The sequence below is a fragment of the Herpailurus yagouaroundi genome, unplaced genomic scaffold, assembly GCF_014898765.1.
Source record: "Herpailurus yagouaroundi ecotype Mexico unplaced genomic scaffold, PumYag 29, whole genome shotgun sequence".
Lineage (NCBI taxonomy): Eukaryota > Metazoa > Chordata > Mammalia > Carnivora > Felidae > Herpailurus > Herpailurus yagouaroundi.
Genome location: NW_024412377.1, coordinates 26,806,800 through 26,824,444, shown reverse-complemented (window position 1 = coordinate 26,824,444; position 17,645 = coordinate 26,806,800). Strand labels below are relative to the sequence as shown.

Below are 17,645 nucleotides of genomic sequence, written 5' to 3'. Positions count from 1 at the left end.
GGGACTTGGAGCTTGGGGCCAGCTGGTGCCTGATCCAGCTTTTCTGCTAAGATGATTGTTTTGAGCTAACCCTTTCTACTCCACACATTGCAGTTTCCAGACAGGGGTTTCCCAGGAACACTACCACTATCCCCACAGCACCAATCTGAATGAGATTCAGACCGACTCATCTAAAATGCTGGTCTGCTGCTTATTAGCCATATGACTTTGAACAAATTTTATAATTTCTCTGAATCTCATGTTTCTTATTTTAAAATAGCAATAATAAGACTTATCTCATATGGTTATTGAGAACTAACTAGTACATTATCAAATAAAAAAGTGTTTATCACAGACCAGGCTCTTGTTAGGCATTTCATCAGAGGTGGCTGTCCATGTCTGTGTTGTTGCTGAGTCGTTGTGCTTCAGGAACCTCACTCGTGCTGATGGCAGGAAGATGGGCGTCTAGAAGCTATTGGGTGTGGCCTGGAGAAGATTAACTTGAGAGGATCTTCTTGGGGGAAGCTGGGCCTCAAATCTGTCAGTTGGTGCAGTTAACATCCAGTTTCCAGTCAGTGGTAGGTAATCCTTCATGCCAGGGAGAAATCCTCCTTCTCTATGAAAAATCTGTGCATAGGGAAGCAGAAGAGAATTGAGGTGAGGGAAGAGCTGAGTCAGGATAGGAGACAGAGCTTTGAGCAAGTCCTTCAGTGGAAGAAGTGGCTTTATTGCCCATGCTAGAAGCTCCTGGCATGCTAAAAAAACATCCCTTAGAGTCCAAGAAACCTTATAATTTTCTGAGTCTTCCACTCTCTGTGTTCACTTTCCTTGCTCCCTGGGAAAGCTTGAGTCTTCTCCATGCAACTTGCTCAAGCCATGGTTCAACCTACCTGGAGATGTCCTGGCGACCCTGAGTCTGACAGATGGGCTCTGCTACCCAAGAAAGCTCTAAATGAGACAGAGCTTTGTGAAGAGCTGCCTAAAGCACTTGGGGTTTGGGGAAGGGAAAAAGAAGTCAGTTATTTGTATTCCCCAGAGATCTCTAGGCCCTCTGTTCTGTTAGTGCACAGGGTGTCCTGCACCCCTCATCAGACAATACAGATACCTGCATTTCCTTGGCTTCTGGTTTGGGAAAGTCAGTCCTGGGTCAGGACTAGATATTGTCCTTCCCAAAACTGCCCACTTGGCTAGATTTCTCCCCTTCAAACAGACACTTCACAGTCTCAGTGTGGAACATTCTTTAATTGACACAAGCCATCCAATAGGCAAAAGTAGACAACTAACTCTTGCAATTCTTCAGTATTTGTGATTCATAAGTTGTTTCTGATCATCTTCAGTTTTTCCTTCACCCATACATCAAACATTTATTGAGCACCACTGTTTGCCAGGCATGGTATTAGGCACTGGTCATAAAGCGAAAGGAGATGCCCTTCTGGCTCTTTACAAAGCCAGCAAGGCCAGGCTCTGATGCGAGCTTCTCTTCTTGTAGTTGAAATGTGAACTTCAAGAACCTCTGACAACCTTGGAAAATAATTTTACTTAAATTGCTTTACTTTCTGTCAGCTGTTTTTTGAAGAAAAAAAAAATCATCCCTGCAATCACTTCTTGGAATTTTCTTGATTTTTCACCAATTTAAACTCTAATGTAGTCCTGTGTAGAGAATGTCACTATAGTTTGGAGGGTATATGTGTGTGGGTGTTGATAATTTTGTATTTTCTTTGGGGGTGGAAAAGGAAAACAATGCGAGGTAAGAGAATTCTTAAATATTCATTTTTATAAGTTTTATTAAAGAATTTTGTCAGAAGAAAAACATTGGACAGCCCCTCGAGGAGCAGGAAACTACAGCACTGTGGAAGTTCTCAGTTAGAGGCCTGCCCAAAAGAGAGATCTCTGAACAAAGTATGTGTGGGGTATGGACGGAATTGTGTCCTCCCAGGTTTCCCATGTTGAAGCCCTAATCCCCCACCCCCCACCCGGTGTGACTGTATTCAGACACAGGGCTTTTAGGAGGTTACTAAGATTAAATGGAGTCATAAGGGTGGGGTCCTAGTTCAACACGATTGGTAGCCTGATAAGAAGAGGGTGAGAACAAAATCTGTCCACATGCACACACTGAGGAAAAACCATGTCAGCAGATAGTGGGAAGGTAGCCATCTGCAAGCCAGAAAGAGAGCTCTCACCAGAGCCTGCCCTTGCCGGCATCCTGATCTTGGACTTCCAGTTTCCAGGACTGGAAGAAGACACATTTCTGTCCTTCAAGCCCTGGTATTTTGTTATGGCATCCTGAGCTGACTATGTGTGTGTGTGGGGGGGGGGGGGGTGGCAAGGTCAGAGCCTCCCAGAATTGTTGGCACCTCACCTGCCACTACAGAACTGTCTGGCTTTGTCACCAGACCTTGAAGAGAAGTGTGTACGGCTGGCTTCTTGTACAGTCTGAAATTCTTGAGCAGAAGCAATTTTTCTGTTAAGTCTGGGATGACTTCATGAGGACAGAGTCGGCCTGGGTGTATACGATCCTCTCCCAGCTTGGTCCCATCAGGGTCCAGGTGGAATCCCACCACTACCACTTCTGCAAAGCTTCTGGCACTGTTTATGAGTACAGATATCTCTCTCCTTGGGGAGTACGTGAAACCTGAAGACATTTTCATTAGCGCAGGATCTGGCCTTTAGCAAGTGCTCAGTGTAGGTCTTGTTGAAAACGTTAAATCGATACATGTCTTTACCAGCCTGCATCTCTCATTTCCACGTTTCTTCCTACATGCCCGTTTACTGAGAACTCACCAGACTATTTGCTGGAAAAATTGAAAATAACTTCATGGGCTTTAAAGGTATCTTTTTTTTCCCCTTTAAACTCTTTTGCTCAACACTGAGGAGATAAAAGGTGGAGGAGGGGGAGTAAAGGCAGAGACACAAGAAAAGCAAGGACTGGGAGAAGCAGAGAAATCACCTTTATCCTACCAGAGTCTTATGGGTGCCTCCTGCCAGGTCCTAACCTTAGGTACCTGTGGCCTGAGAGGAGGGGTGTCCATAGCCACAGCCTGGAGCAAGGGGTCCTGCTTTAATGACTGGGCTGCACAATGCACACTCGTGCCAGCGGAAGCCTCTGCAAGAGGACCCCCACTGAGGGGGTGGGTGATGAGCCTACAGGACCAAGTGAGGAGGGGCACCAAGGACTACAGGCTTTGTTAGGGCACTGGGTGAAGATGCTTATAGCTGCTCACCCAGACATATAAGGTCATGGAGAGCACTGGTCATCCTTGCAGCTTGGAGGAGATTCCCCACCCCACATGGCAAGGACAAGAGGGATTGAGAGAAGGAGATGGATTGAACTGGATTGAACACACCAAACTGGATTGATAGGATTCCTCTACTTGGCCTGGTCTGCTAACGCCCCTTCTAGAACACAGATCCCACATGGACTGGAGTATGGCTTGCTCCTTGGCTTGTACAGAGAGACTTGGAAACATAGTTTGAAATGTTCCCATCCTCAAAAAGAGGGTGACAGACAGGGGGGTAGGTAAGGATGCAGAGTCAGAACCCATTGGTAACATCTCTAGAGGTTTCTTAGGGAAGACGTACTTATCCCTGCAAAGTAGGTGGAGAAGGAAAATAGAAACTTGTTCTACCACAGGCAGATGAGAGGTCAACCATCTCCTTGTTCGCAAATATTCACAAGACTTCCCTTCAAGGCTAACACAATCCTGGGTTATTTTCCAAAAGTGCTATACCTAGTACAGCTTTATTATTTTCAAGTAAAGCTGACAAGAAGTGAATTTGAAATTATTTGGACCTACAATTATGTCACATTTTTTTGGTGAATATTACTGGATATGTTCTAACGTCACACAGATAGCGAAACTGAGGAACCCAGAAGGGCTACATAGCAAACCAGGGTAATCAACTCTATCTTTATACCTTCTTGAAGTATATGCAGCTTTTGCAGCTTTCATGTTCTCCTGTTGTATGCATGTTTACTCTGCGGGAGACAGTGTGGTGTATATGAAACGTACATGATTTTAGGGCATAGAAAACCCTGGATCTTCCAGACTTTATAGACTATGTGACTTCGGGGAAATTATTGAACCAGTCATTTTGAACATTAATTCCCACATTTGCAAAACAAAGATAGAAGTACGTCCCTGAAACCTTCATGAGGATAAACAACTTGGTGTTTTAAAACCCAGGACACTGCCTAGCACATAGTAGGCACTGAAATATTTAGAGGAGGAAGAGAAGAAGAAAAAGTTCTTATTTTTTATTATAACATCTTTTTAATAGTGAGGAGTCTATTTAATGAAATAGGTAATAATTATTTCAGAGAAGTACCTTTGAACCTCTCTATAAGATGCAAGTTTCAGGGGTACCTGGGTGGCTCAATCATTTAAGCATCCAACTTTGGCTGAGGTCATGATCTTGGCAATTTGTGAGTCTTAGCCCCACATTGGGCTCTCTGCTGTCAGTACAGAGCCCACTTCTGATCCTCTGTCCCTCTCTCTCTGCTCCTCCCTTGCTGATGTCTCTCTTTCTCTCAAAATAAATAAACTTTAAGAAAAAGATGCGAATTCCAGTTATCTTGGTCATAATCATTTAAATTGATCTCTTCTTCCATTTCAGTCATGTATATAAGAACCTTGCATTCCTACAATGTTAAACAGAAGTTAAACTTATGGTCTTGCATCTTGACAAGCAGAAGTGAGTAGTATATGAGAATACATAGAGTTAGCCCACTGTCTTCTCCTTCATGTTTAGACAGTCTTGCCACCTCCCAGACACTAGAGCAACAGCGAGAAAAGTGGGAGAGGAACCACTGGCCTAGCAGAGGCCTGTCCCGGCGTTCCATCAGTAAAGAGCGATGGGTGGAGACACTGGTGGTGGCTGACACGAAGATGATTGAGTATCATGGGAGTGACAATGTGGAGTCCTATATCCTCACCATCATGAACATGGTATGTCAGACCCTGGAGTGGGGAGAGGCAGCTGGCGAACAGTGTCATTAGATATGCTCTACCCTCCAAAAATAAGAGATACCTTTTTTGTTCTTTCCATATATCTGTATCTATATCTATGTATATACATATATATATCTATCTATATACATATAGATAGATATAAATATAGATATATGAATCTATTCCCTGCCTAAGTGAGGAAGGATGGAAATTCAGGGCTAATTATTCTATCTCTTAAAGGTGTGTATCCTAGGGAAATTTGGGATTTGTCACATATTTTCTACTGGGTATTGCTCAAGTGACTCAATCCTTTTAGTGTGACTTTATCTCATCAATTTTTGTTAGCACACAGATAAGTAAACTGAGGCAAAGATTAGAACATGCTTTCCTCAAGGCAGTTAGAATTAGAATTGGAATAAAGTTAATGACCCCCCCTAATTCCAGACTTCCCTTTTGTATCCTTGGTGTTTCTGCCTTCCCAGAGAGAGTGTTAGAGAGAGTGCTAGTCTTAATGGAGACGGGAAAAGGTATTTGACTAATGAACTGATAATACAAGAGAGAAAGACTATGGATCAGGGAAAGGGTCAAAGGGAAGAAAGGCATCAGTCCCTCAAGCACACAGCTAGTCAGTCACCTTGGAAAGGTTGCTGTTAAGTATCATAGTATGGATTGGGCCAGGGGGCATTTCTCACTCTTTGTTGCACTCCCCCCCCCCAAAATTCCTAAGCTATAAAATAACATTTATTTCAAGTGCATCACAGTGCTATTCCCCCCCCCCCCCCCACTCTGGTATTTATCTATGCATGTGAGCTAATGGTTTTCCATTTCTGACTCTAGGTCACTGGGTTGTTCCATAACCCAAGTGTTGGCAATGCAATTCACATTGTTGTGGTTCGGCTCATTCTACTTGAAGAAGAAGAGGTAAGGAATAGCTTCTCCACTCTACTGTCCTGCATCCTTACCCTTACCCTCCCTACCTCTTTTTTCAGGAAAGCTCTTGAGAGACGAGAAACGGGACACCAAAGGGTGTTTAGAAGCCCAGTAAGAAAGAAAATAATATTTCCGTATTACTTTCTTGGGAATTTGGTGCTGTTGAGTGGGAGATGGAGAATGTTTCTGAGGTATATGTCATTGGACTCATCTGATGGTCATTTCATCTAGTAACACACAAATCAGGTTTGCAGCAGTGACTAAGAGTGTTCCACAGTGAAAGAGACTAAATCATGAGATGGTTGCATGGTTTCAATAAAAGTTGGGAGCAACATGGAAATGTTGAACCCTTTATACTGTTTATTTACCTCTTGCATAATTAATTCTTGTCCCTCAACTCTGGACTGTCTTGGCTCTCTGCACGTTTCCCCTTGGAAATGTCATCTGTTCTCAGAGATTTACATGTCTTCTACATGCTGAGACTCTCAACTGATACTTCAAACTGAGACCTTTTACTTGAGCTCCAGACTCACATCCAGTTGCCTCCTTGCCATCTCACCCTGGATGGGCCATAGTCCTGGCAAACTTAGTAAGTCCACAGTGGAATTCTAGATTCCTCTCTGCCCCAATCGTCTCAGTTCTGCCTCCCCCCTGACCCCATTCTCCAACCCTCTGTGTTACCCATTTGAGTAAATTTTGCTACTGAACCATAGCATAAGCCTAGGAGTCTTGAATCCTGCTTTTCTTCTCTTCTACATTCAACAGCAAGGCCCACAAGACTACCTTCAAAATACATCTCAAAGTCACCCACTGTTCATCATTTCTACAGTCATTATGTTGCTTTAGGTCTTATTGGTTCTTATTGCAGTGAACTCCCAAGTGGTCTTCCTATTTTAAGACTTGCCCTCCATAATCCATTCTCTATGTAGCAGTTAGAATGATAATTTTAAATGCAAATTTGTGTTGCTCCACTGCACAGAACTGTTAAATAACTTTCTGTTGTTTTTAGAACAAAATAAAAAATTTCTGTCATGTCCTGCAGAGATTTTCATGATCATCATGACTCCATCCACTCGTCTTTCCATATGTCACTCTCTGCCTTATTTCCCACCCTTGAACACCCTGGACTTCAGATAGGTTCTGGAACACACAAGGCCCTCTTTAGCCTCATGGCTTGTGTGCTTATGTTACCCAATGCCTGAAATACACCTTCCTTCGCCGTACTGATGGCTGGAACTTCTTGCCTGTCAGACCTCTGTTTACTTGCTGCCTCTCTCCAGAGAAGTCTCAGTGGCCAACCTACTCAACCTTGCTTGGTCTTCTCCATCGCAGAATGAAGTTTACTCCTTTATTGATACTGCTCTCTCAATTCATTAATATTCTGTGTCTTTGTTTACTCTTTTCTTGTTTATCTTAGCCACCATCAGAATGTGAATCCCTTCTTTATTATTATTAGCTATATCCCAGCACCTAACAAACAAATGAATGAAGTGAAACATAGTGAGTTAATGAACCAACCAACTTGATGGAATGTCTTTGCAATCTATAGACCTTACCCAGCAGCTGAATATGTGAAGAATGGCATCATTCAACTCTCCCTCAGCAAGAGACCTGAGATCAAAATGCTCAAGGCAAGATTTATGGTTTTCTGGCCTCCACAATCAGAAGATTTAAAAAACAATAGTATCTGGAGCCTGGATCCATTTTCCTTTCTCTCTCCGCTACCATCCCCCACTTTCCTAATCACTCAAGCATACTTTGGGTATCTCAGAATATTGATGGATGTATTATTTTCCTTCCTGTGAACATTTTGTTATGAAAATTCATCCAGTGATTAGAAACCAAGCAAAACAAAAGCAATGTATCCTTTCAACTCTAACATGACCTATCTGATTCTATGAGAATGTAACCTTGATTATTATTTACTATTGATTAGGACCCAGACAGTAAAGTTAAGTATTAACTGACAGGGTACAAATGGTTTTTGCCTGGTAGAGATGAGGATAATTTGTGTCCAGCAGAGAAGAGAACTCTGAAAGTTGTGGTTTTATGGGTCTCTGGAACATTAACTGATTTTGTATCTAATTTAGCAATCGTATTCCAGCATTCTTTCTTTATAGTTTCACCAACTATAGTGACGTCACTTTCCTATATCTGCCTTTGAACTAGCTTGGATGTTAGGGAAAAAATCTGTTATAAGATGGCCGACAGGACTGATAAGGGAATTCCAGTCCTTGTCAGAAGACACCCCTTCTGAGATTTCCTTCCTACCCTGCTTGCCACAGGTGCCAAATTACTACTAATAAGGGATACAGAAGTCACAGACTATAAATTGTCCCCTCTGTTGATGCTCTGGGCTCAGATCTCTGGAGAATGATCTCCTCTGGGCGCACCGGTGCAAAATAAACCTCCTTCCTTCCAAGATCTCTGAGTGCCGCTAGGTTCTTCTGCCGGGTGATCCGGACCAGTTTCCATAACATGGACATCTTGTCTATCTTCTTATTAATGAGTTAAATACATTCTTATCATGCTTACTATATATTTGTATGAGAGTTACATTTTTAACTTTGTAAAAATTATGCTTTAATACTTTGGAAGATAAAATTTCACTATTGTGTAATGGTCTGGCCAATATGCATGCTTAGCTGCAGAATATGTAGAAGTTTAGGGTTTTCAGACAAAAAAAAAAAAGAGAGAGAGAGAGAAGAAGAAGTTTCTTCTGAATGTGAAAGGGAAAACCTTTCCCCTCAGCAGTGCCACTGGTAGTGCTAGTCAGACCTCAAATTGTGGCTTCCATGGATCAGGCCCTTACAGCTCCACATCTCTCTGTCCCTGGGAAACAATGCCACTTGGAGTCTGTGGAGGTCTCCCGATTGGATGTGGGGTGACCCCATAGTCTGGAGGCCAGAGGTGCAGGCAGTGAAAGAATTCACAAAGCAGAACAAAGGAGATAGAAGTCTATTGAATACACTGCAAGGGAGCAGTGGGCAGGACAGCAAAGGAGAGACTCTGTGCCATAAGGCAGCAAAGGGGGGGGGGGGTGGGGGCTATAGTTAAGGGAGAAGGTAAGGAGGTATGGGAACGTATGTAATTTTCCTTTTTTGGTATCTGTGTCCTGGGGTAAGTAACCAATGGGTTACCAATGACCCATTGGTCATCCAGGGCTTATGGATATTTTGAGGTGGGTTGCCTAATGGGCCTGTTTGTATTCAGCTAGGGAATTGGAGGTCGCTGTGGGCCCTTCTACCTTACTCATGGTTTCATTATTTGAAGTTGGTTACCTAAAAGCAACCCTTACAGAACCCTTTGAAAGAATTTGATTGGCTGCTCTCTGACTCCATCACAATTACATTATTTTCCTTCTTCCTGTCCTCATTTTGCAAGAGCAGAGACACAAATGATTTGCACAAAAAAATCCATGGCTTTCTTCCTTTTGCTTGCCAAGTATCTTCCTCATTCAGGCTTTTATAGAATCTCCAAGTAGTACAAGGTTCATAATTTGACCGTAGAATTGCTGGCTCATTGAAGAGTTGCAATGTGCAATTCTCATTTTTGTGATTCCCAGATAGTGGCTCAAGCTGTTCTTCAAATCTTTGACTAATGAGCAGCCCCAACCACAACAAACAATGATTCCAGCCTTACCTGACATCAGGCAAGCAGCCAGAGGCATGTGAGCTATTGGGAGGGGACTCCTCTGAGCAGGAAGACCTGAGTTCTAGTCTTACTGTGCATTCATCCGGTAGGTAACTCTGCAAAGGTGAAGTGACATCACTGTTCCATACCCTGTTTTTCTCCATCTGTGAATCAGAAGAGAGTTGTGGTATATTAACTGTATGTCAAAAGCTATGTTGGCCTCTAAAGATACAAATACAAATATGAGTCTCATTTTCTGATTTTCAGAGGCTTAGAGTCTAATGCACAAAAGCACAAAATAAGAAATTTTCAAATTGAGATTGCCATGAGTATAAGAAAGAGTAAAAGAGCACCCCAGATAGGGGAGGCTAAGCTGGGTTGTAGAGGAGGAGAAGGAGTTAACCAGTGAGGAAGGATATTCCAGGTAGAGGGACCTGCATGGTTAGTAGCTTGAACACTTAAACTAGCACTTTACATATGAGGACTCATCCTTGTGAACACTGATAATGAACCCTGAAATGGGAGCCTCAATAACCTTGCTGTGAAAAAAGGAGACAGGACTGTGCGGGGGACAGGAGAGAGAGAAGAGAGCCAGTCACAACCTGCTCACTTCCATGCAACAGGTTTGTTGCCTGTTTCTGTGCTGACATCATCGCCCTTCCAGTTGTGGAAGCCAGAGATCCAGAGGACAACCATGTCACCTCCTCCCACCCCTCATATCCAGTCCATCATTAGGGGTGGCCAATTTTATCTGATTCTTTCCGTTTCTGTCACTTTAATTCAAAAAAACAGTTATCTTTTTCCTGGGCTACAGTTGTGTTTACTTTGGTCGACTTGGATTCCTTTTGATCTCATTTTCTCATTGCTGCCAGGATGATGTCAAAATGGTAATCTGGGGTGCCTGGGTGGCTCAGTCCATTAAGTGTCTGACTGGGGCGCAGGTCATGATCTCACGGTTCATGAGTTTGAGCCCCGCTTCAAGCTCTGTGCTGCCAGCTCAGAGCCTGGAACCTGCTTCAGATTCTGTGTCTCCCTCTCTCTCTGCCCCTCCCCTGCTCATGCTGTCTCTCTCTCAAAAATAAATAAACATTAAGAAAAATGGTAATCCAGTCATACCCACTCCCCCCCTCGCCCCCCCACCCATTCTCCACCCCGCCCCCACCCCTGGTTTAAAGCCATACAGTGCTTTTATGATTCCCTCTCTCATCTCTTACTATGCCCCCTTTACTTTTGGGATAGAGCAGTAGTCTTCCCCTCATGGTTCTCCTGCCACTGGTCTTGTTGCCTGGACTGTCTTCCTTCCTGTCTTCACTTAGTTGACACCTTAATCCTTCAGATATCAGCTCAAGAGTCAGTTCACTGAGGAAGCCTTCCCTGACCTCCATGCCCAGTAAGATTCTATTATACACTTTCACAATGCTATGTATTTCTTCTTTACAGCGCATATCACAGTTGTAATTTTACATCTGATTGATGCACTTCCCTTCATTAGTATGTAAGACTTAAAGGCGGAGGCTGGGTCCGGTGCTGCTCACCATCTAGCCCTATTGGTACGTAATAGATAAGGGAAAGAGTGAGCACATGAAATCAGCAGTCAGGACAAAGATGAGGATCAGCCACTGTTACGACAAGCCTGGTAAGGGATAGAGCCCATATAAAGGGATTTGGGTCAAATTCTGTGGGAGCTTCTGGATGGTTTCAAACTAAGAGATGAAATGGAAAGAAAGTCATTAGAGAGATGGTTCTACGGCTCTATGGAAAGTGATATGAGGTGGAGAATGATGAGGTTTGGGGGTGATAGTGGGTTTCGTGGGGTCTGGAGCTGATGGCCAAGAAAGAATTCTTGAAGACGTCTTTGGTGCAAAAACATGCTTTTATTAAAGCATGGGGACAGGACCCAAGGGTAGGAAGAGCTGCCCCAGACCCTGTGGAGAGACTGCTTATATATTTGGGAGTTGGGGGAGGTAAAGTCCAGGGGAAGTTTCCAGTGAGATTTTTGTATGCTAAAGAAGACTCCCAGGATCCTGGAGGCCTAGCTATTGTCAAGCTAAGGTTGTTTTCCCTCTAGCAAAACATTAACATTAAGATAGGAGGGAGTTCCCTGGAGAAAAGTTTTACTCTGCCAGCCTCAAGTATTTGTCATTGGGCTGCAGGTTATAAGGAAATTTAATTTTATCTGCCATTTTCCTCTGCCTTTGTTTCCCACATCAGGGAATACTGAGGCAGGGTCTCTGAGGTAGGCCTCTTCCATAGTAACTTTCTACAACTCTCATCTTTCTTATTCTAATCACATCTGACAGCTAACACCATTTTGGGGCTTCATTTTCTGTGGTAGGTTCAAAAGACACTATGGTTGATGATGTGTAAAGTGCAGTTTTTGTTTGTCATTCACTGCTACCTAAAAACAACTATGGATTTTCATCACGTTTTGAGAATAAACTAGAATGATCTGAGACGGTATTAAATTTGGAGCAACTGGTGGCTTCCTCAAAGACTAGGTGGTCATATTTCAGACCAGTGGAAACTGAAGTGCTCAAAAAAATATGCTGGAAGGACATATCAGGCATACTGAGACACTGTGGGCCATGAAATCATAGTAGCTTCAGATATGAGCCCATGTGCTCTCATTCCTATTCTGCTTTCCTGTAGCCCTGAACCGAGCTCTCATTGTCATTTTATGACCCTAATCCTATCCTTTGAACTTTTTATTCTCCCTTAAGGACTTGGACACAGACCTGGCCTCAAGCCCTTTCCACTTCAGACCAATTCATTCGATGGCCTCCCTGTTCCCCTTTTGGGCCAAGGGTTAGGGATAGGATTAGTCCCCTCCCTCCAACACTTGTGAGCAGTTGACATCAAGGAGAGAATCACATTTATCATTAGTCCCTCCCCTTTCCAGCTGTATGATCTTTGGTAGGTTATTTGACACGTCTGTGCCTCCATTTCTTCATTCTGTAAAATGGGGATAATAATATCTACTTCCTAGGATTGCTGTGAGAATCAGACATATTAATTCCTGCATTAGTTAGCATAGCATCTGGCTTGTAGAAACCACTCAGTAAATGTTACTGTTGGTGTGATTCTTCTTCCTGTCATCATCATCACATAGGCCCAACCACAACCCTGTATGTTGCTGTTATGCTCATTTCACAGATGAGGAAACCATGCAGAGTTGTTGAAGGAAAATAGAAAATCTGAAGGACAAGATTAGGGTCATAAGCTGGGACTCCTTTTAAGAACAGGATGATAGAGAAAAAAGAGGGATCAGAGTGAGCTGGGATGAGGCCAGATGGGTCGCAGTCACTGTGCCATCGGGGGTGGAGCCTGAGGGTGTCAGGCTGGCTTGAAAGAGCAGTGGGAGGGCTGACAGACAGGAAGACGGTGACTGTTTTCACAGAGAATGAATTTCCCTCTTGGTCTCCAAGTGATTTAATGTTGGGTTTCCTTTTACGACACTCTAGAGTTAAAGACCTGTTGGCTTTGGGAATTCAGGCTGGTGATTTCCCCTGTCCCCAGGGGGATTTCTAGGTCTGTATTACACTATATAATCACAGCTCTTTTGGGATAAATGTCAAAAATATTGGCAAAGAATTTATAGACTCATCACTTGTTTTTTAATCAAGACTTTTTGTCTGATAGGTGAATTATTCCTTAGTTTTCATGTAAAACTTTGTACTATTTTCTTTTCTCTGTCCAGTATCTTTTTTCTTAGGAACCTGAGCCTGGCTGGCAGAACATAATCCAGGTTGTGCTTTGAATCACAAAGCACTAGGAATTCTAGGAAATTACTAGGAATTACTAGGAATTCCAAGGAAATCCATACAAGATTTTTTTTTTTTCATTATACAGAGAGCTTACCAAGAGAGAACAATTTATAGCAAAAGCCACATTTTGCAGGTTCATTTCCTGTCTCCCACTTGGGGCTGTTTCTGTGAGCTGTTGCAGATTTCCTTGAGGTCTTCTCCCTGATAGGGTTGAGTACTCAAACGAGTAGGAAAGAGGAAGTTGGACCCATTTGAGAAACTACAGTGAGAAGAAAAAACAGTGAAAGAACAAAAAGGGAAATCTATTTTTGTTTACAGAGGAAACTGGGGGTAAAATTAGCATGGATGGGGGTCTGTGTTGACAAGCTCACATAATTACAAGGATGCTTTATGGAACATGCTCAAGTCTCCCCATATTCGGTGAGCCAGTATGACCTCCCCAAAATTCTTCTGCATCTTGGGCATACTTGGTGCTCATGGTTTTGAGGCATAGTTAATTATGCTTCTTGGGGCTCCTGTGATCAAGTGCATTCAAGAAACTAAATGCAACAAGTGTTTCCTGGACTAATGAGACTTGGAGAGTAAGTCTTATGAGACTTGGAGAGTAAGAGGCTGAGGGAGTGCAGAAAAGTTGTGCTCACTTAAAACCTCCTGGAAGAGTCACGACATTTACTAGAAAAGTCGTAAGGTATCCTGACGACACCGTTACTGAACTTGTGTTAAGTGTCACATATTGTAGATGGAAGTTCTACACAGGGACAAGGTACCAGCCTGCAATGATCCACAAATGATCAGCAAATGATCAGCAACTTAGTTAATTATGCACTTGCTTTGTCTGTAAAAAAAAAAAAAAAATGACAAAAGTAGTAGGGAGAAAGTAAGCAGAATTTTGGGGGAAGACTTTAGTTCCTAACATTTTATTTTCTCATCGGTGACTAACCCTCAGGTTATTCCAGAATCGCTTTGTAGGAATGTTGGGATGTGAGAACACATTGTTGACATCTACTTTTCAGCTCCTTTTCCTCTCCTCCACTCCCTCTGCCAGTAGTCCCACAGCTAGCAAATCTCAACAACCACGCTGACCCATGTGTGTAGATGGTTCAACCTCAACATAGTTCTCATGACTCCACAGTCACCTTTTGTCCATTCTCCTCATTTTTGTCGAGAACTGTGAAGGGTCTTAGATTTTATTCTCCTTGCGAGCTCACTAGTTATCCTGCCATGCTTTCCTGGATGCGATGCTGGGAGAAGACGTGAGACTTCTGGGTCAGAGATAGAGGACTTTATTACTCACAACACAGCATGAGGCAGGAGCTTCATGTTTGCAGCTGCCCCTCTTGTCCCTACAAGGGGGTGAAAGGGGCAACCTGGGTGGATGCTGTGCACACAGTGGGTTTTATCACAGTCCTTGAAAGGAGGTGGTGAGCAAACCTGTCAGCTTGTGCCCCAGAGGGAGTCATTATCCTTTTTCTTCTAGGCAGCAAATAAATCTGTCCTCTTCCCTGGAGGGGGACATTCTCTCTGTACTCTAGCCTATTTCCACACAACATCCTTGGGGATGTATAAAAGCTGTCCATGCTTTTGCTCAGATGATGTGAAGAAACATGAACGATCCATGTAGAACTGCCTCCCAGCAGTTCCTACCTCAAGGCACCAAAATTATTATTACAGATGGTTTTTGCTCTATTCTTACACTTCTGACCCCTTACGTTTTGCTTCTCTAATCCACAGGAGATCTTTCCTCTTTACTGACCCACCACAAAACCTCTTACCCATGTGAGCTGCACTTTTGTCTGGCTCAGTGGATGTATTCTTCACCTTTTCTCCATTCCTTGGGGGGCGGTGCACAGCCTCAGTTTAGTCTGCACACCTGCCATGTGCCAGGCTATGTGCAGTGCCTAAGATAAGTAGGGGAATACACCTCAGACCTTATTCTGAAAAAGCTAAGGAGGAAAACAGGCACACAATTTGATCATTTTAACCTAGGGCAGCAAGTGCTGTGAGCCAGGTATGTGCAAGATAAACTGGCAGGACCCTAATCCAGAGTGAGGTCAGGGAAGGCTTCCTGGAAATGCTCAAATTGAGTCTTAAAGAATGAATGGATGTTAAATAGGTTGAAGTGATAAGAAAGAAGAGAAGGGCATTCTAGGTAGAGGAAAAGCTTGAAAACAGCAAGGTAAATAGACCATGGTGTGTGGCATTTGGTGGTGGGTGGGGGGAAGGGGGGTTGGAGGTAATATCAGTAGTCTGAATGTTGCCAGAGCATAAACTGTGAGGTTGCATGCAGGTGAAGGGAGAGCTTCCTAGAGGTCAGGCTTTGAAGAGTCTTGAGCCATGGGTCATGATATGGGCAGACTCTGGTTTTGACTCGATCAGCCTGGCAACAACAGAGGATGGATTTAAGAACGAAGAAGAAAGAGGGGGAACAGTTCAGAAATGATGCAAACAGAAACTCAGGCATGAAATGATCAGAGTTTCAGCTAGGGCAGTTGGGAATAAAAATGGAGGGGAGGTAGATTTAACAGCACCTGAGGACAGATGGGGAAGCAGGATATGGAGGGAGAGGAGACCAACAGGTGGACACCAGTGTTTCTAAGATTAGACCACTAAGTTGATGGCGGTTCAACTTCGAGGAAGAAGGAAGAATAGGTTAAGATTGTTGGGGGAGGATTTCAGGGATGGCTGAGTGGTGCCATCCAGAAGGTGTCCATCAAGAGATTTGGGTGCATGAGTTTGCACTCTAAGAGAGGTTTGGAATGAGATGCAGATTCAAGAGTCAGCAGCATATAGGTGATGTCCCAAAATCTGACTGTGATTGAGAGTGAAATGAACAGTGAGCCAAAAGAAGGACAGAAGAACCTAGGAGGAGCCTGAGAAGTGGTCAGAGAGCAGGAGGAGGATGGAGAGCTGGGGGGTCTCAGAAGTAGAGCATCTCTTCCTGTGTTTGTCTCCTCCCCAGTGTGACCTGGGGGAGAAGAAATAAGCAAAAATCATCCACTGGGCTAATCGTTAAATCTTTCCTATTGTTCAAGCAAAAAAGTTTAGACTTTTTGAAGTCTAAACTTACAGAAGTTTCTAGACTTAGAGAAGTCTTCAACAGTTTGGAAATCACTAGTCCTGGACTAGGAGCCGCAAACCTGGGACGAAGCCCAGCTCTGCCAACACCTGCTGTGTGACTTGGCTAAAGTACTGCCCCTCTCTGGCCCGCATTTCCTCACTGTTGAAGCGAGAGGATTGGATGCCTAATACCTAAGGCCCTTCAGGGAAATGAGCTCTTAGTAATTTATGGGAAAACTGGAAGCAGAGTTTATGCTTCAACATCTGGAAAATGACTCTGCTTTCCCCACGATGAAGATGTGTCCTTGCTGACACTGAATTTGGCTCGGGGAGAGTAGAGGTTTGTAAACATTCACTTTTCCTTAAACAGACATTCACGGATTAGTATGTAAGTCTTCCAAAGTGGTGAGTCCAAACAACATATAAAAGGGCAATAATGAAGCAAAAATTGAGCTTTTCCAATCTGGTTGTATCCCACCCTGAGCTGTGTGCCCCCACCAGGGATTTTGTGAGCCGAAGAATATTCTGAGATGGCCTCCCTCTGCTTCTGTCTGTGTGGTCACCTTAACCCTAATAAGTTCTTATATTCATGGCTACTTAAACAGGGAACTTAAAATTTTTTTTTTTAACGTTTATTTATTTTTGGGACAGAGAGAGACAGAGCATGAACGGGGGAGGGGCAGAGAGAGAGGGAGACACAGAATCGGAAACAGGCTCCAGGCTCTGAGCCATCAGCCCAGAGCCTGACGCGGGGCTCGAACCCACCGACCGCGAGATCGTGACCTGGCTGAAGTCGGACGCTTAACCCACTGCGCCACCCAGGCGCCCCTAAACAGGGAACTTAATTAAACCTTTGCGTAGGTGCGTGAAGTGTGTCGGGTGTGGGTGTGTGAGTGTGTGGGCTCTTCCTACCCACCGTAACCCATCTCAAAGAATACAGCTTCCCTTTGATTCAAAGCTATGGGATTGACATACGACTAACTAGTAAGTAACCCACATAGAATCATACTGAAAAGTGCATTGTAAGATTTTCTGTTGCAACCCTCAAGCCTTTATTCAGACCGGTTATCATTTTTAAGATATTTTTAAAATATTTTTGTTTTGAAATAATTATAGAGTCACACGCAGTTGGAAGAAATAGCACAGAGAAATCCTTTATATCCTTCACTCACCTTCTCCAAGTGATAACATCTTGCATAACTCTAGTATAATATCATAACCAAGAAATGAATACAAACCCTTACCTTATTCAGATTTCATCAGTTTTATAAGAACTGATTTGTGTGTGTAAGTGTGTATGTGTGCATTTACGTCTATGCAGTTTTTTTTTTTT

The 17,645-nt window shown here is 43.4% G+C and overlaps 1 protein-coding gene across 2 annotated transcripts in view; it reads left to right on the top strand.

Annotated features, from left to right (window-relative positions):
- The window catches only part of ADAMTS12 (ADAM metallopeptidase with thrombospondin type 1 motif 12), a 332,472-nt gene that overhangs the window by 181,816 nt on the left and 133,011 nt on the right, over positions 1-17,645 (top strand). For both annotated transcript variants that reach the window (XM_040494910.1, XM_040494900.1), the window contains exons 4-5: positions 4,729-4,925; positions 5,766-5,849. In XM_040494910.1, the coding sequence (XP_040350844.1) occupies positions 4,729-4,925; positions 5,766-5,849 (281 nt within the window). The remainder of the gene's footprint in view (positions 1-4,728; positions 4,926-5,765; positions 5,850-17,645) is intronic.